Source organism: Hemiscyllium ocellatum, chromosome 5 (genome assembly GCF_020745735.1).
Source record: "Hemiscyllium ocellatum isolate sHemOce1 chromosome 5, sHemOce1.pat.X.cur, whole genome shotgun sequence".
Classification (NCBI taxonomy): Eukaryota; Metazoa; Chordata; class Chondrichthyes; order Orectolobiformes; family Hemiscylliidae; genus Hemiscyllium; species Hemiscyllium ocellatum.
The window spans coordinates 46,888,118-46,908,540 of record NC_083405.1 but is presented as its reverse complement, the minus strand read 5'-3'; the positions used below and the strand labels follow the sequence as shown (position 1 = coordinate 46,908,540).

Genomic DNA, 20,423 nt, shown 5'->3' with positions numbered 1-20,423 from the left:
CAACATAAAAAACAGACAAGATACTGCACCTACAAGTCAAGAACACCAAATTTAAAAATCCAGAAGTCACGATGGTTATAACATCAAGAGACCTGGAAGGAATGTCAAACCTCCTAAATCTTGAACAAAATAAGACATTTCAGTTCTTAAATTCTTCATTCCTTATTCCTGTGAATAAATATTTTTGCAACTACCTTAATGTACATTTACTTTCATTCTTAACGCACATGACTTTATCACTGGAGAAAGAGATAGTTGTGGTATCATTTTAAGAATTGAGCATGGTAATGGGCCATCAACCAGAATGTATACCATGTAACTAGCAACCACTGTCATTCCAAGTTGTACATTGTAAATGAAAGTGTGCAGCTATGTGTCACTGTAATTAATCTGTCTGCTGGGCAATCCGATGTTTAAGGAAACTGAACCTAAGTTATTCACCAGTCCCACTTTATTTAAGTACACTACACCAGGCATCAATCCACCTATTCAGTGTTTAGTAGTTAATGTTATCTAACAGCCTTTTACCCTGTATTTGCCAATTTTCCTACTTCAGCGTCCTCAACAAGTATTGAGATTGTGCTTGGACACAGTGAACTGAATTGCCTCAACCTCCTGCTTCTATGCAATGATGAATTTGTGCGTTGATGCAGCTCCCATGGGAGTATTGTGTGCTTTGCTGGGTGTTCGATTACACAAGGACATCAGCATTACAGTGTATGCACAATGAGAGTCACTAGTATAGTGTCAGGGTTGAGAAAATAATATTTGTGGGCAGCACGGTGACACAGTGGTTAGCACTGCTGCCTCACAGCGCCAGAGACCCGGGTTCAATTCCCGACTCAGGCGACTGACTGGGTGGAGTTTGCACATTCTCCCCGTGTCTGCGTGGGTTTCCTCCGGGTGCTCCGGTTTCCTCCCACAGTCCAAAGATGTGTGCAGGTCAGGTGAATTGGCCATGCTAAATCGCCCACAGTGTTAGGTAAAGGGGTAATTATAGGGGAATGGGTGGGTGGCGGGTCGGTGTGGACTTGTTGGGCCGAAGGGCCTGTATCCACACTGTAAGTAATCTAATTTATAAAGATAAACTTGAGGAAGCTTTTTAGAAGTACTCAAAATCTGAACAGCTTTAGTCAATATAAATAAGGAGAACATAGATGCACTGAGAAGTACTGGTTACTAAAGGGGACATGTTTACAGTAATTATGAGAAGAAGCAAAGGTGGGAGGGGGAAATGAGAATTTTTTTTAATACAATGAGCTATAGTTTGAAAGTGCAAGGAAATTCAACCATGCCTTTTAAAAACAACTGGATCAACAATTTAAGGGGAAGTCAATTGCAGGACCATAGGGAAACAGCCAGGAAATGGGACTAATTGAATAGGTATTTCAAGAGCTCGTATCGGTATGATGAGCCAAATACTTTCCTTCTGTGCACTACGTTTCTTTATCCAATGGAGTGCAATAAGCTGACAGTGAATTTGTTTTGAGTTTCATGAAATTATATGGATTTTATAGTAAACAGGTAAAGGTTGTTTCCCCTGATTAGGGGTCAGCAACAAGGGAATCCTCAATTTAAAATAGTTATTCAGAGAGGAAAAACCTCAGACAGCGACTTACTGGAGCATGGAGTGTTTTGGCACAGGAAGGCGAAAGCCATTACTATTTTTCAGGGTAAATTGGATTACGACTGAAAGAGAAGTTCCAGGACTGTGCACAGAAATGAAGTCAATAAGATTGGATTGGTATTGCTCATGCAAAATGCATTCATTGATACATCGAGATGAATTGTTTGCTTCAGTATTGGAAACATTACTGTTTAAATGCATAATGCTCCACATATTGATTCTGAAATATCATGGTACACTTCTAAATACCTAGAAATCAACTTGTCAGCAGAGTGCAGTCCAAGTCCATATCCATAAATCGATTTGTGAAATCTTGAACTAGGCAGTTCGATGTAACGTGTTTGGATTTTCTGCCAGCTAGATTATGCTATCCACGGGAGGGAGGAGACTGAATAATAAAATGTCTGGAGTTTGCAAGAAAGCCATGATTGAAGCAAGGTTTATCAGCCCCCTGGGATCAGGTAATGCAAATTGGATCATAGTTTGTTTCTCTTTTAAGTTTCAACAATTGTGAAAACCATCTTCAGTATATACTTTTGTGACAGTGTCGAAAATCCAAACATTTGTCGTTCTTTGCCCCTTGGGACACCGTCATGGCTACCTCCAGGTTTCATCTTACATGCACAAAAAGCAGTGGGAAAGCTACCGCAGATCGCAGCTTTCATTTTTCACCTTGGCCTTGGAGGAGGAAGCCTCGCTCCAAAAAAACATTGCTATCAAAGTCCCACAGACTGTGAGAGAGTCGAGGCTACACCACAACCACCCATTTCTACTTACATGAAATACAGATACTGGGGGATTGTGGGGGCTGGTGGGTGGGGGGCTGTTTCCTAAATAGCTCACACATTTTTAAAAATTCCTCCCCGCTGAGGTAATGATTCTGACTTTCGTCACTTCACCCCATCCCCATTCAGCTATGACCCACCCCTCTCTCCACTGCTACTCCTTTTTGTTCACTTTTTCACATCTAGTCTCCATCCACCTTATTTTTGCAGAATCATAGAATCCCTACAGTGTGGAAGCAGGCCATTTGGCCCACTGAGTCCACACCAACCCTCTGTAGAGCAGCCCACCCAAACCCACTCCCTCTACCCCATCCCTGTAATCCTGCATCTACCATGGCTAACCCACCTAACCTGCATGTCCCCTGCCATTATGGGCAATTTGGCATGGCTAATCTACTTAACCTGCACTTTTTTGCATTGTGGGTTGAAACCGGAGCACCAGGAGGAATCCCACACAGTCACTTGAAGCTGGAATCGAAGCCCAGACCCTGACGCTGTGAGGCATCAGTGCTAATGACAGTGCCACCCTGTGTGTATCCCTGGCAAGACCAACATTAATCCTTAAATGAATTTTTACTGAGGGCAGTTAAGAATCAACTACATTGTTGCTGTCCTGGAGTCACATGTAGGTCAGATTGGTTCAAGATAGCAGATTTCCCTCCCCGTAAGCTATTCATGAACCAGGTTAATGCTTCATAATCATGTGACTAATTTTATATTTCAGATTTATTCATTGAATATAAATTCCATGAGGTGCTACAGTCGAACTTTCAACTGTGTTCACAGAGTTTCAGCAGGAACTTCTCAATCTCCAGGCCAATGGCAATACTATTACCATAGAATAAATCAGGAGATGGCAGCATAAATAGGGAATTTATTTCCAAAAGGACTGTGCATTAATCATTCCTATTGATAACACAAAGGACGTACTTATCTGCAACAGGTAGATTGATGATCGTGAGATCAAATAGTTATTTTCCCCTCTTGTGAGTTCCCTTATCACTTGTAGTAGACCCAAGCTAGCAGCTATGTACTGAAGGTTCAGCCAACTCAGTCAGACGTGGAGCTCCTGAGCCACTTTTGGTCATGGACGCTGAAGTTCTGCATCTAGAGTACGTTCTGCACCTTTGCCTCCCTCTGCATTACCTCTAAGTGGTATATAACATGGAGGAACACTGATTTATCAACTGAGGGAGATGGGCAGTAGGTGGTAATCAGCTGGAAGTTTCCATGCCCATGTTTGACCTGATGCTGTGAGACAAGTTAGGTTCTGGAGTCCATGTTGTGGACTCCAAGGACAACTTCTTCCAGACTATAGTCTACATTGCTGCTATCTCCACTAGGTCTGTCCTCCCAGTGGAACATGACATTTCCATGGTGTTGATGGTGTTAACTGGAACATTGTCCATAAAGGTATGATTTTGCATGGCTACGCTGTTGCTTCACTATATATTTGTTCAGGATCTCTCTCAATTTTGGCAAAATCTTTGGATATTTCAGAAGTGGGGTGAGCATAACTGCCCATGACATTAAGATTGCATTTGACTGAGTGTGGCACCAAAAACCTCTAACAAAATTGGAATCAATGGGAATTGGGGAAAACTCTGGTTGTTATAACTGGCACAAAGGAAAATAGCTTGAATTACCAGTCCAAAGGCAATGCTATTGTGCCACCATCTCCTAGAGTCATACAGCATGGAAACAGACCCTTCAATCCAACCAGTCCGTGTCAACCATAATCCCAAACTAAATTAAATCTCCTAATTTAATCTATGGTCATTACCGTTCTTCTAACAGTTTAATCTGACTACTGTTTGACTTGGTTTTGAGCTGTATTTTTATCTAGGGGTTTGTATCCCATTATTCAGACAGCTTTCAAGTTTCAAACTGGCTCTTTTCACCCAATTTTCCCATTTGATTTTCTAGTCAATGGCTGAAGGTGCGCTGACCATTAAATGAATGAGGATAGGTGGACTCAGTGAAGTCAGAGGGACAATAATGTGCTCCTCAGCATTGGATGATGGTGCTGACACAAGTAAGAGAAAAAAAGAAAAGAGGGTGCTTCAAGGTGGCAGCTTATCAGATTTTTAAAAATACTCAAGGCTTCCTGACTCTTGAATTGTGAAATAGAGTGCCTATCCTTATTGAATGTTCCCCTGATCTGCTGCCAACAGATCACCTCTCCTCTCAAGCTGTGTTTCATCCCTGACCTGACTTCTGCAAAATTGATGCATGCGGGACTCTCCCAGTAAACAGACCATCTGTGGGAATTTTTTGCCCACCTCTAGTTGTGCATCTGGGATCCAATAGCCCTCTGGTTCAAAGGATTACCTAAAATAGCAGAATTATATGTTTAAAAGTGGTAACTGGTTCAATTATTTCCCGTCATTTCACCCCAGCTCCACACTCGTCTTCTCACCATCCAATGGTCCTGTCAATTTTTTAAAAAAATATTTGCTAATGGAATGAGAGCATCATAAGCGAAGTCAACATTTAATGTACAACCCTAATTACCCGCATTGAGCAAAGGTGGTGGTGAGCTGGCTTCTTGAACCACTGCAGTCATTCCAGTGTACGGATATGCAGTTTAGAAAGCGGTTCCAGGTTTTTGATCCACTGACAGTAAATTTAAAAAAAATATATATAGTTCCAAATCAGTTTGACTTGGAGAGGAACTTGCAAGTGGTGTTGCCATGATGTTCTTGTCCTTCCAGGTGATGGAGGTCACAAATATGAAAAGTGCTGTCAGAGGAGGCTTGGTATACGTCTGCAGTACAGGTACACAATCCTTTACCCGAAACACTCGGGACCAGCTGGCTTTCGGAATTCGGAATTTATCAAATTTTGGAATAAGTGACAGTTCAATGGTGAAATTTTTTAAAAATCTTACTGAACAGCAGACTCACTGTGAACAACAGGCCCCTGAGACAGAATTGAGGCCTACCAGTGCTAGGCCATGCGCAGGCCCCCCCATGTTGCATCTGAGTGACATGCATCGCATGGGTGCGGAATTGAGTTAACTATTTGCATGCCAAACAACCTTATTTATGAGATAAGAAGTTCACAAAAAAGCCTTCGGATTTTGGAGCTTTTCGGATTTCAGATAAAGGGTTGTCTACCTTTTAGATGATACACACTATTGCCATTGTGCATCAGTGGTGGAGGGATTAGAAGTTTAAGGTGGCAAATGGGCTGCAATTCAAGCAGGCTGCTTTATCCTGGAGGGTGTTGAACTTCTTGAGCTTCAGAATTCTTTTCTTCTAATACAGTTAATCAGACGAGGTCAACTTGGTTCATTTGGGATTTAATTTTCTGATTTTCATCCCTATGATACAGTCATGTTTACAGAGTTATTAACAGCTGTGCTAAGCTAAAATATAACAGCTGTTCAGAAAACAAAGCACCGAAAATACTGGAGGTCTGAAATAAAACCAGAAAGTGCTTGAGAGATACATTTCTTTCAAGATACTGCCAGAACTGCTGAGTTTCTTCAGCACTTTGTTTGTATAAGTGCTGTTAATATTGGTGTGACCATGAATATGCATGTGTATGTATTGAAGAATCAAGGTATATGCATGCGCATCAAAGTATACATTACTTTAAGTGAGCATGTAAGTCTGTGAATACATACCAGTTTGTAAACTGCAATTTGAATATTCCTTTTAATGTATCAATTCAAGCTGTCAGCATTTAGGTTAGATAATGTTATAATACTCCAGAACTTGGTTATAGACAAAAATCCTGCAGATGTTGGAATCCAAACTGGAGAAGGGTTACACCCAAAACATCAGCTTCTCCACCTATTGATGCTGCTGGCTTACTGTGTTCTTCCAACCTCCTGCCTGCCTGTTTTACACTCCAGAACTTTTAATCTAATGTTTATTTTTACAATGGCATAAATACTCTCACATCTGGATCAAAAAGCAAAATAAAAAGCTACATCTTTTTCCTCAACTCAATTCGGGACATTATCTTTATACTTGTATTCCAACATTTAAACTTCATCATGTAAATACAGAAAGTATTTACTGAAATGGAATTTTATTTGAAAAAAAAGTTATTTTTTTCACACAATTTATAGACTTTTACGGATGCACATCTTAAATAGGAAACTGACTCTCTGTGAAAGAAAGTGGAAAATATTCTTATTGAATACATGAACAGGAGAAGCAGAGGATATTTTGGTCACGATAGTACTGAATAGTTATCTCCATTGTTGTTATATATTTAGATCAGAACTACTTTGCACTGTTATAGTATCAGTTATACAAATCTTAGTATGAAACACAGAACAATATTAAGATACGCTGAATTGAAGGTTTGGTAAACATCTCCTCAATTGTGACCAAATTCATAACCATTTATATAATTGTTGAATTAAGTAGAATGTTACTCAACAAATTGTTTTTTTAAACACCTCATGTTATCAGTGTAATAAATATTGCCAGTACAATGATGAATCTCACTGGGACAATAGCTAATTACTTTTAGTCTTTAAAAACAATTAAATTAATTTTCCTGACATGTTTTGTATGATTTTTATTCAAATTGAGTTGCTGGATAAATATTTATAGTAGAAAATTTTGTAAACTGCCTGCTTTTGGCATATGGTTAACAAATTGATCCAAATACAATCCTTGTTTTAAGCATGGAATTCCTGAAAAATATAATTATTCAGTTAGAATTTAATTCTTTCAATACAGTGTATTTCTGAAATCATTCCAAAACTGTTCAATCAAAGAAAAAATATATAACCTCAAAGATGTTTGCTGACAGATTTCCAGACTGCCGGAAAAATTACACATTTACAAGACAGAAGTCCATTCTACGAGGACAGACTCACCATGGTGGACTCTGTGGTGACTGGGTGTGTTGAGGATCAGTTCCAGAGGCCCAAGGTTACCAATTATCTGCAACAGAGTCAGGAAACCATTTAACACTGGGCTTTAATGCCAAAATCGAAAAATAACTACCCACAGCCAGCTCAAGGGATTAAGAAACAATTTTATTTTTAAACTCGAAATGACAGAAAAGCAGATGTTAAAATAATAACATTACATTGTAATAGCTACCATAAGGACTATTTTGAGTTTTATTTAAACTGAATATCCTTGAACAGCCAGCTAATTAAAATTGTTTTATTTCAGAGGAAATACCCAGGTAGAAGGTAAGTTTAGTCTGTGGTTTCAATCGGCTATGATATTCTCAATGTGTGGAAATCCCAGAGCAACTCAACATTTTCTCAGATGGAAGCTCCAGTTTCTTTTAAGCAATCTGAACCGAGTGGTTCTGTTCATTTTTTCCTTCCTAATATTTTGATACTTGCACAAGAACAAAGAGGCTATTTAGAAACCAAAGTATCTATAGTATCACTAAAATCACTACCTGCCCAAAGAAAATTGATTTTTAAACAAACTTTAGTGGTGGTTCAAAATTAATGATTGTAAAAAATTGGTCGTGTTCATTCCAACATTTTCAGGTGCCCATTCTGAGCATTTGAGATTGTTAAGCAGGACAGATATCAATCAGGTACAAATCAAAGCCATTATCTTGCAATTCAAATCAATTATATAAATGAACATTACTTTAACTGGGAAAGACAATAGCTTTTTTTTATTTTTGGATCTGTCTACTTGCATTTGATGCAAACAGGTCATGCAATTTGTTGAATTTCACACAACTTATTTACTTTACACAGTTTAAGTCCCTAAAGGTAATTAATTGTTCATCATTTTGAAACCAACAGTTGAAATGTAGTATTATCTCATGTCTAGGGATTAACAATAAATGCCATTGCATGCTGCTGTTCTAAATGGTTTTTTTCCCTACTGCCCCAGTGAATCCTATCAAAACTGAATTATGTACTTCTAAGTTGTGAGTGTGCATGCACGCATGCAAATTGTCCAGCTGACTTCTTGGTTTCTGTACTCACAGGAAGTTGGAGAGAGCATGGGGAATGGTTTGTCTGGCTGGCAACAGGTAAAACACATGTCCTGTTGAATTTAACTTTAAGGCATCATTTGAGTTCATGCTTTTTCCAATTTCAAGCCATTGGCTGGGATCTAGGGGATAGAGCTTTCCACTAGAGAGCCAGAATGGAAGGGAGGGATGGAAAGTGGGGAAAGAGGTGAACAGCAAACACAAGAGAGTTGAAAACTTTGTAAATGAGATGGATATTATGATTAGGAAAAGTAGCAGCATGGAGAGGATTGAGAAAACATGGGCAGAATTTTAACCTGTTCCAAGTGTGAATTAACATTAAATTGATACTGCTACTTATTCATCATCAACCAAAGTTGGATTCACCACCAAAGCATTATCAGTCATTCATTCTCAAACAGGAACTAAATACAAAACTGAGACAGCACACCTCAACTCATATCTAAAAATGGGATAAATTAAATTCTGGCTTAGCTGTATCCTACTGGTATTCACTGTTTCAACATCGATGCAGGTTCTTCATCAAAAATGAGCTTTAATTCCCAATTTTGCATGTGTTATATACCAATAGAAGCAATTGCATTTATGAGAGAATTTGAATTTATAATCTTCAGGTAGATCCTGATAAAAATGTTGCTAAAATATTAAGATGTGTCCTTGAGAGAACAGCTGATTTGTAAATCTCTGTAGCACAGTTCCATGATTAGAAAATTAATGGGAGAGGCTTCCTCCTTTTTACAATCTACTCATCACAGTATCATGGTTGCTGTCAGTCCAACTCACCCAGCACTTCAGCACTTCACTTTGGATTTCTGGTTCACTCATGGCTTGCATGCTTCTACCAAGTTTCTTTGTACACAGGAACACACACACACATCTCACACACCAACATTTTTTGGAGTGGTGGAGAGAAGGGCTGTGCTTCATCCTGCGGACTGACAAAGGTGGCAATATGACTCAGATAGCAGCGCAGATGTGCTGTGGGTAAAATGGAACACACAGCGATACAGGAAGAAAGTTAGTGATATTCCATGCTCCACAAGGGTAATCAACACCATTTTACTCTGGCGCATCACAAGCACAGGGCCACCACACACCTCTTAGCAAGGCTCATTGACTTCAACTCTCATTACTACATGTGCCATGTCCTATCAAAGGCTTTTATTCACATCATCCTCCCAAACTACTAACACTTCTTCCTTCTGCATTTCCTACTCTCTCACGAGGAACACCTCACTACTTCTCCTATTTCTTCAATACCACAAACTACTCTTCAATCTATTTCCATCATACTAACTCCCCTACTTTGTCTCATTATTGGAAATGTTGGCCCAACCCCTGGACTGATGTCCCCACAGCACCACTACTGAGCTTCCTGTAATTCTTGGACTGGTTGCACTTCCACAACAGGATTGAACCTTGTCCAATCCAGGACATGGATCCCCAGAGCCTAGTGGAACCAAGAACCACACTGATTGTGGCCATTTGACCCCAAGAAGGACCTGTGGCTTTCATGTTTGGTTATTTGCTTGAAGAACATATGGTCTGTGTTTGCCAGGTGAACTATTGGAACATGCTTTAGGTGAGTTATTCAGTAGCTCAGCACCATACAGCAACCATTTCACTGTTCAGTGCTCCCACATAAAAAACTGCCCGCCTCTTCCCCCTACATGAAAAATAACCATCAAGTCTCAGAGGCTGCAGCCTGTAAATTACGTACAAGGTGTGTGAGCTCTAAGATATAAAATGTATCCTGTGTCAGACCCAGGCCACGGATCTGACCAAGGCTGCTAACTGTGTCCAGCTTGGCTGTGTCTGGTGGTGTGCCTTCTGCAATGGCCAGCAAGAACAGGCTTCGTCTCCACTATCAGCACGTTTGGATTCATGTGCAAGAAGTGGGCTTCAAGTTTTTCTTTCTGAATCATGTCCCGAGTGATAACATTCCACCACTGCAGTGACAGGCAGTTCTTGGCTTGCAGTGTTGACAGTGAAGTGCAGCTGGGGTTTCAAGATGGCATCAGCAGGGTGAGCGGCAATGCCGAGAACACCCACCTATCATGTGATCCACGAGAAAGACACTAATGCATGCATAATTCATGAGGTGAGGAGCAGGAAATCAGTCTCTGTCACTGGGCATCATCAACCCCAATCAACACAACATTAATTCACAGTTTTAAAATGCCAGCCGTTAAGTTCTGCATATTTAGTTTTCTGACTGAATGTGTGCAGGCAATCTTGCAGCTATCCGAAATGTTACTAAAAAAGATTCTAGGAACATTTGATCCACAAGTAAGTTTTTATATCCATTGTGAAACATCGATCAAGAATTGTAGACAATGGTTATGAAGAGAGAGCAGTTCAGTCCTTGGAAATTCGACCCTGAGGAGAGTGCAGCTTTGGTGCTGTCAAATGACCTTGACTGTGTGCACAAGGGACAGTCCAAATGAGATTCACAGTCATTCTCCATTACAGCCACACTCTGCTAAATAAGCAAATTCAGTCTTTCAAAAAATTGATCCCCAGTCCAGTCAAGGAAACATATCTTTAAGATTCTTCCTAGAATTTAAGTTTATACAACAGCAGTCTTTGAGAGTAGGGAACTTGTGCAACTAATCTTTTCTAAAGATTTATATGTTTTTTCAGACATTTATAGAATCAACATTCATTTTTATAAATTCTAAGATCATAGTAAGAACAATATTAATACCAGGGAAGTGCGACTACAGTGCCAAAAAATATCTTTTGATCATGGAAAAATTTGAAAACTGCTGAAACCTGATTTTTATCCCCACCAAGGTAGCTTGGAAACTATTAAAAGCACAAATAAGATTTCAAAGAAAATTCCTTCATACATGCCATGAAAAGCAACAGAAAATTAACTGGTGACTGTTGTTAGTCTTATGCCTCTTTTTCGATTTAATCTTTTATTTAATTAGTGCAGTAAATTAGCTCTAGCTGTAGTGTCAATGTTTGACGTTTAAATTTGTATTTACACAGATGGACTTTGTGTGTGTGCTCTCAATGGGGGACACTATAAGGGAAGAATAATCCATAGGAGATTTGAAAGCCTACACAGTTTCACACTTTGAAATTCATTCCAAAGTCTAGCATATTAGGCCAGCTGTTTTCTTATCTGATGAGGCATTTTTAATATTTAAATAAATATAAAATTGCCACATTTTCCAAATAGAGAGAGGCAGAAGCAACAATATTTGTAGACTGCAACAACAACAGAGACAATCTGAAGGTGTCTCATCCAAATAGCCGTCAGGATCATAAAACACCCACTGGGTATGAAGCTAACAGCACAGCTTTTCACACGCCCCCCAAGAAAGATAATATTAAACTGAAGCTTTTCCACTGTCGAGTGAAAAATATATCAACTGAAAATTGTTTGTAGATTTGAAGTATATTGCAAAGTACAACAAGGGAGGTTGGTTAACTCAGTTGGTTGGAAGGCTAATTTGTAATACAGAGAGTGGGACATTAACAGCATGTTGGGTTAAATTGCCACATTAGCTGAGGATATTGTAAATGACTCTCCTTCCCTACCTCTCCCCTCTCCTGAAGTGTTGCAACTCTCAGGTTAAACCACAATCAATCATCTCTAACAAGAGAGCAGCCCCGTTGTCCAACAGAACTGTGGCAACATTTACTATTAATGTATAAAAATTCCACCATCATCACCACATTCATATCTGCATCTGGTGTGTCAAAGCACATTGTCACCTTGTCAAGAGAAATGTTTAAAATGCTTTCTTAAGTTACGTGACATTGGGATAGATTTTGAATTTCTTTTTCCCATGAAGAAGTACTTGGTCAACTATGAAGACATTGAGTGAAAATGTGAGTGTTTGATTTTCTCATCTGTGTTTGCATTAGGCGCAATACCTCACTATGAAGGAGAGCTTAATGTTGTGTGACATGTTGTTGCTTAGCAAATTAGAAATGAAATGTAAGCAGTGAAGAGGTACACTCCCTCAGTTGGGCAAACTTTCATTTCTTATGCTGGACATCCTTACATTCAATTTTATCTTTAGCTCAATTTGTTTGGTTTTGTGCTTCACGAAAATATAAAGAGCAGATAAAGTACCACACTCGAACTCTCTATTCTGTTTAGATCTGCAGTGTGGTGACATACCTGTCTGAACTATCATGAAGGCTTTCTATTTTCAACTTCATAACTTTGCCTCGCTTTGTCTCTCATAGCATAATTGAAATCATAGACCATCTTGTTGTTATGTCCAGATTTGATTTTTTTTAATGAATTAGCCACCCTCTAACTTCTGAAAAACGTCAGTCCATTCAAATCTCTGGTAATCATGTCCCAGTTCTCATCAAGTCCCATTACCCACCGTGGGCTAATCCACATCAGTGTTCAGTTAGCTATGACCTGAACTTGAAAACTCTCATCCTTGTTTTTAAAATCCATGGTCTCATATTTCTGTATAATTTCATCCATCCTCAATGTCCTCTGTGATATCTGTATGCTAATTCAGCCACTTTGAAGAATTATTCAATTCAAACTGATTCACAAAATATATGAAATATTCACCAATATCCAGCTCAACTTACATGACGAGTACCATATACAGAGGAAACTCGATTATCTGAAAATCAGATTATCCGATCGGTGCTGGGCCTCTACCTTTTGTCATTTACATACATGATTTGGATGCGAGCATAAGAGGTGCAGTTAGTAAATTTGCAGATGACACCAAAATTGGAGGTGTAGTGGACAGCGAAGAGGGTTACCTCAGATTACAGCAGGATCTGGACCAGATGAGCCAATGGGCTGAGAAGTGACAGATGGAGTTTAATTCAGATAAATGCGAAGTGCTGCATTTTGGGAAAGCAAATCTTAGCAGGACCTATACACTTAATGGTAAGGTCCTCGGGAGTATTGCTGAACAAAGAGAACTTGGAGTAAAGGTTCATAGCTCCTTGAAAGTGGAGTCGCTGGTAGATAGGATAGTGAAGAAGGCGTTTGGTATGCTTTCTTTTATTGGTTAGAGTATTAAGTACAGGAGTTGGGAGGTCATGTTGCGGCTGTACAGGACATAGGTTAGGCCACTGTTGGAATATTGCATGCAATTCTGGCCTCCTTCCTATTGGAAAGATGTTGTGAAACTTGAATGGGTTCAGAAAAGATTTACAAGGATGCTTCCAGGGTTGGAGGATCTGAGCTACAGGGAGAGGCTGAACAGGCTGGGGCTGTTTTCCCTGGAGCGTCGGAGGCTGAGGGGTGACGTTATAGAGGTTGACAAAATTATGAGGGGCATGGATAGGATAAATAGGCAAAGTCTTTTCCCTGGGGTCGGGGAGTCCAGAACTAGAGGGCAGAGGTTTAGGGTGAGAGGAGAAAGATATAAAAGAGACTAACGGGCAACTTTTTCACACAGAGAGTGGTACGTGTATGGAATGAGCTGCCAGAGGATGTGGTGGAGGCTGGTACAATTGCAACATTTAAGAGGCATTTGGATGGGTATATGAATAGGAAGGGTTTGGAGGGATATGGGCTGGGTGCTGGCAAGTGGGACTAGATTGGGTTGGGATATCTGGTCGGCATGGACGGGTTGGACCGAAGGGTCTGTTTCCATGCTGTACATCTCTATAATTCTATGACTCTATCCCCATCCCCCTTCCCCAGATAATCTCTCCAACATTGTCCTGTACAGGTCAAAAAGTTGCAGTAAAAAGTTGTGTGTGTGTGTGTGTGTGTGTGTGTGTGTGTGTGTGTGTGTGTGTGTGTGTGTGTGTGTGTACGCGCGCTATTTGGAGACTTACCCCACAAAGGCAACTGCAGCAGGATGGTTGTTGGTGTCCGGTCCAGCTGCCCCAGAGAGGGTAAAGTGTCTACGGGCTTGGGGGTGGGCTGTGGGTGGGGGTGGGGGAGTTGATGGGATTGGGGGCAGGGCGGTGTTGCATGGGGTTGTGGGCAGGCGGTATTGGGGCTGTTGGGGGTGGGGATGGTGCTGCACAGGATTGGGGGCAGGGTGGTGTTGGGGGTGAGAGTCATGTTGGACTGGATTGGGAGGGGGGTAGCAGGGGGTTGGGGGCGGAGCGGTGTTGAATGGGTTTGGGGGTAGGTGCGGGGTCAGTGTTGGGGTCGGGGGCAGTGTTGCACGGGAGCGAGGGGACGGGGTGGATATTGGGGGTGGGGGGGGTGTGTTGGACGAGGTTGAGGGTAGTGTTGGACGGGGTTGGGGCAGGATTGGCGGGGTGGGGCCTTGCATGCTGTGTGCTGCTGCAGTCTCCTGAACATGGAGCAGACTTTAAAAACTCTGAGCCCCAGAGGAAAGGCATTTGATCAATTAACCGAATAATCGATTATCTGAATGAAATAGTTCCCGCCCATCAAGTTCTGATAATTGAGGTTCCCCTGTAGTAGGCTACAAACAGTTCAATTACCATTTAACCCTCTGGACTAGATAATGAAAAATAAATAGAAACCAAGATCCACAGTTAAAAAATATTGTGTACATAGGTACAAAGTGAGGGACGACATGTTGTTCAATTTGCATTATTGACATGTAGAGAATTTGAAAGATGCTCATCAAATTCTCTTTCTGTTAACTTCTATTAAATTTGAAAAGTATAAATGAGAATAGAATCTCAGAATCCTAAAGCACAGAAAAAGGAATTAAGTCTGTGTGCCTATGCTAGCACATTGAAAGAAAGAGTTGCCGAAATTCATCCCACACCTAATACTTTCTCCCTTAACCTGAAATTAAGTTCATTCAAATACATATCCAATTACCTCTTGAAGCTTGCTCTGAAATCTGAGTCCTCCATCACTTCAACAAGCTCATTCCAAGCTTGAACAAGCCTCTGTGTGAAAATGCTTCTCCTCATTTCTTCTTTCGCTATTTTGCCAATAATTTTACAGCTATGACCTTTGGCTACTGACTTTGCAGAGGAAACAGATTTTCCTAGCTTGCTCTCTTAAAACATTTCCTTGAATACCTCTTCTTACTCATTAATGGGATGCGTTGTTGGCTAGGCCAGCATTCATTGCCCAGACTGTTAAGAGTCGACCATATTGCTGTGGGTCTAGAGTCACACGTAGACCAGACCAGGTAAGCAAAGCAGTTTCCTTTCCTAAAAGACATTGGTGAACCAGATGGGGTTTTTCCAACTACTGAAAACAGTTTTATGATCATCATTGGAATTTTAGTTCCAGACTTTTTATTGAATTCAAATTCCACCATTTGCCATGGCAAGAATTGAATCCAAGTCTCCAGAACATTAACTTGACCTTTGGGTTTGTAGTCTATCGATAACACCATCAAGCCATCGTCTCCCCCTACTATACCTCGACATCCTGGCCTCTCCAGTCTCTCCTCGTCAGTGAGGTCCCTTTTCTTAGGACCATCCTGGTAAACATTTCTGTACCCTTTCCAAGGGCTTGGCATCTTTCCTAGAAATAGTGCCCAATTGTGTCCTTTTGGTTGTTCTCTAACTGCTCATTGTGTATCTTCCCTATTCTCCTTTGTCTTTGAAAAAGAACATCCCATGGCTCAGAATGATTAGACAGTTGGTTGCTCTCATATGCTTCCAATCATTAGTCTGACTGGGGATAGTAATCCATCTCCATTGCTGCATTTTCATGCAACACCATACCAATGCAGAGATCTAGATTTGTCGCTGTACGTTTAAGGCTCACTAATTTAATAGTGCAGTCTATACTAAATGGGTCACTGCCCACTTAGTACATTTGTCTTAAAATGGTTTGCCAGTGTATGCGGTCTATTATCAGATGCGACCCAGTTTGGAGCACTGAATAAATCGAAAATAATGATCATCACATTGGCGACATTCATGCTCATTGTTTTGCTACGTTGTTGAACAATGCGAATTTTAGAGAAGTAATCCATCAAAAGGATGTAATCTCCCTGATGCAAAGTAGATAGTTTTGTTGTTGCTTTAAACTAAGGAGAGGATGAAACATCATGTGGTTGTCAAGACTCACTTTTACTGCTGAGCTTGATGCATTTAACATGCCTCATGCATTTATAGATCATTGAACATTCTGATTTGTTCCTGGCAACTACACAGATTCACATACTAGGAGAAAGTAAGGACTGCAAATGCTGGAGATCAGAGTCGAGAGTGTAGTGCTAGAAAAGCATAGCAGGTCAGGCAGCATCCGAGGAACACGGATTTACATCTGAAAAAGGCTTAAAAGGGCTGATGCCTGAAATGTCGATTCTCCTGTTCCTCAGATGCTGCCTGATCTGCTGGGCTTTTCCAGCACCACAGATTCACATACCAGTCCTGTTATGTATTCAAAGCTTATGTGCCCCTAGTATTACATGGATATCTTGAGATAATCCTTCTGTTAATCTGAGTTTTTAATTTGCTCTTGAACTGACTTGTTGTGAGATATCAATTTCATCCCTGTAGGCCAAATGAACAAATCTTATCAGCTACTTTGTTAATGTTGCCAGGTCATCCATTCATAGTCTACAGCATCAACATGTAGGTCCAGAAGAATAGTTTGCTCTTTGTGTAGATTGAATAATCCACTCAGCATGAAAAACATAATTATCCCAGTTTTTGGCTTATATCTCACTTCAAAGTTATTGCAGTGCATTTATTAGCTATTTGTGTAATTTCATGTCTAATGGCTAATAATTTGTTTCAACAGTGAATTTCTTGCCAAAACTGCGCGTGAATCCACATGATATCAAATTCCAGAGCTAATATTTCACATTTTATACCACAATGGTTCACTTATGCAAATGACAGGGTTTTCAAGCCAAAGATAACAGGTTCGGGGTTAAGCAAAAGACAAGTGCATAGGTATTTTTGCAATGTACCTATTTCAAAAATCCTGACAAATTTGCTCAAGAGAATAGAAAATATTCTATTTTCGACTTGCTATACATAAGGGACATCCTTCCTGAGTAAATCTCTCCATGGAAGTACCTTTTCTGCAAAATTAGGAAGAGATTGCGGCGGGGGGGGGGGGGGGGGGGAATTAAAAATGTACGAGGTAATAATTCGGATCCTCTTCAGATCTTTGTTTAATATCCTCAACCTTACTTGAATCAAAATGGACTCCATGCATGGATTGTTTATCTGGCTGATGCAGACCTGGTACCTTGTTCTGGTAAATACCAGTTCTTACTGTCACACTGCTTTCAGCAATAATGAAGGTGATGATCAGGCTTTATCTTTGTCTTACTCATATCACCAGCAATACAAATATAACCTGGGAATATACTCTAATCTACATGCCATATTATGTTGCTTGCTGGATAAATGATTGGAAAAGATACTGTCCAAATGTTGTAAGCTCTGAGGTGCTTCTGCTAAACAGATAGACCATTATTAATTTGATTCTGCCAGCATCAGTCAACACATTTTAAGTGTCAGTTGAGGTGCCTTGGATCTAGGCATACGCTGACATTGCCAACTTTGTTTAAAACATATGTGACAGAGAAACACCAAACTGTGTGGTGGTCAACTTTCTGAACTGTACCATTTCATTCCATCTCGTTCAGGTCCACTCAAAGCTTCTCCAGAGTGTGCACTTATTTAGATGATCAAGAAATGTGGTTGCATCACCCTTAAAAAGCAATACTGCATTCATCTTAAAAACTTCTCATTGCATCAAGATCATTTGGGTCCAGGCATTTGAAATTGTTGACTTATTTGGTTGGTTTAGTTGTGTCAAGTGTGATCTGTTTCGCCACTGCAATGTAGTTTCAATCTCAAGAACTTTCACTATACAATGATCTGTTTACAATGGTACTCCTACCATTGCTGAAAAATTAGAATTGGCCAAGTAGAAGATCTTGGAATTTAGCTTTTGTTTTGGCATTGTAGAGCAATTCTGCTAATGCATTGAATTTGGGATCCGTTTTACACTATAATAATCCATCATATCCATCTCTTGCAAACTTTACCAATGCAGCATCATTTGCTGAGGTACGTTTTTTGTCAGGATGTATAGCTGTAATATGTTGGCACTAGGCCCAGTGTTGATTTTCGCTTATACTGTGAGTTGTCCTTTCTTTTCGGGGCATATGTTGTAAGAAATAGCAGTGACTTTATACTAACGACATGATGTGTAAAGCTAACAATATGGAAAGCTGTCATTTTCTGAAATTCACCTTTCCCTTGGTTGATGCTGAACCACACTGATGTGCTTGTGTTCATGATTATTTTTAATACTTGCCTTGTTATCACTGTTGTGGGTTGCACCATCGTGTTGATCACCTGAACTGGGATCTTGCTGGCATTTGCAACCAGACTTCCTGAACATATATACCCATCATTGTTTGGTGTCATATGCTTTACAGCTATCAAGAAAAGCTGAACAGTTTTGGATAGCTAAGACTAACCACATCACTTACAGACTTCTTTTTTAATTTTCACTTTGTTGATCATTGTCTGCACTTAAAGCATGTAAATGTTGTTGGCCTGGCTCTATTGCTTCCTACTTGTATCCATCCCCAAGTAATCCATGGTCCTTTTTCTTCCCAAGTGATCTTTCCTAAAGGGCTTAGTTGATGTCGAGATGATAACTAACTCCAAGAGCCTTTCTAACTGTTCTTCTTTAGAAAGGTCAACTCAAGTCCTTTGCGACAGCATCTTCCAGCATTAAAGACAAGAGTCTCTTGCGTTTGCAATTGATATGACCAAAATTGGAGACTGTTTATCTAGAAGTTAACTCTTACTTTGAGCTGGTCTTTGAGAACTTTCTAGAACTTTTCTGGATCTTTATGTTTGCCATGAAAAGGACCGAAGTGTGAAGTCTGCAATGCCCCTTGCTGATTGCAAGCAACATATTTTGAAATCTTCTTGGGACTAACTAACAATCCATCTGCAAAACAGAACTGCATGCATTGTTTGAATAATGATAATTCAGTAAAGATGTCAATGGATGGCCCATTCCATAAGAAGCTACTTACTCTCGATTTCTCTTTGTGGTCTTTGAAATTTTTTTTAGTACAGTGCAGGGTCGTGTCTGTTTATATTTTGAAGGTTTTGCTTCAATCTCTTTTTTAAAATCTCTTTTTTGATTCCCATCATTTTCCCTGTTTGTGCTCCTTTAACAGGAGAGGTCCAGTTGTCCTGTCATTGGACTATTAATCCAGAGACCCAAGTAATGTTCTGGGGACCCAGTTTGAACCCAACCGGAAGATAATGGATTTTGAATTCAATAAACTTTTAGAATTAATAGTCTAATGATGACCATGAAACCATAGTCAATAGTTGGGAAACTCCATCCACATTTCTAATGCCCTTTAGGGAAAAACAGCTGTTGCATTTACCTGGTCTGGCCTACTAGTGACTCCATACCCACAGTAATTGATTGACCCTGCACTGCCCTCTGAGCAAGTTAGGGATGGGCAATAAATGCTGACCTACAACTTACATTCCAATCAAAAAGAAGTTAGCTCTGTATTCTTGATAAGCAACTTTCTATCTGTATGCTACCTTGTGCTCATAGAAACGGATATTGCTGAAAGGTGAGAAAACTGTCCGATTGTTCTGAATTCTCTGTTGCCCAAAGCTATTTGCTCTTTTCTCTTAGTTTTCCAAACATCTGCTTCTAAGGTATTGAGTATTTTCCTTTCGCCAGCACTCCTACCATGATGTGAGTTTGCCTCATGCAATAAGGCCTGTCATAAGAAACTAGGTGTGGGTACTGTGGTATTGAAGAATCCAACAAACCTTTTTTTTTAAACAAATAACTATTACACACAAGTATTACATTCACAGGTCACATTAGGAGACTGGGCCAGCATTAAGCCATTAATTTAAAACAGGGAAGCACTGAGAAAGTTTGAAGGTTTGTGATCACAGTTATCCAATGTAGGCAGTTGAGCATTTGTCAGCAATTTTCAGAAAGTTTATTTAATTTGTTAAGAAACAGCAGTTTACATACAATGCACTATTCAATTAGACACTATCTCTTTCTCTCTCTCTCTCTCTCTTTGTGCTGTGACAATCACCTGCCTTTTTGGCCTATGACATGAGCAGTTACTCATGACATTAGGATGACCATTTTGCCCTCACCTACATCAACGGTGGCTTAATTTACAATTCTAAGAACA

At 40.0% G+C, this 20,423-nt stretch overlaps 1 protein-coding gene across 1 annotated transcript in view; it reads right to left on the bottom strand.

The window, feature by feature from the left end:
• Nucleotides 1–20,423, bottom strand: part of agmo (alkylglycerol monooxygenase) — a 344,128-nt gene that overhangs the window by 133,736 nt on the left and 189,969 nt on the right. The window contains exon 6 of the mRNA XM_060825437.1: nt 7,256–7,322. Coding sequence (XP_060681420.1) covers nt 7,256–7,322 — 67 coding nt within the window. The remainder of the gene's footprint in view (nt 1–7,255; nt 7,323–20,423) is intronic.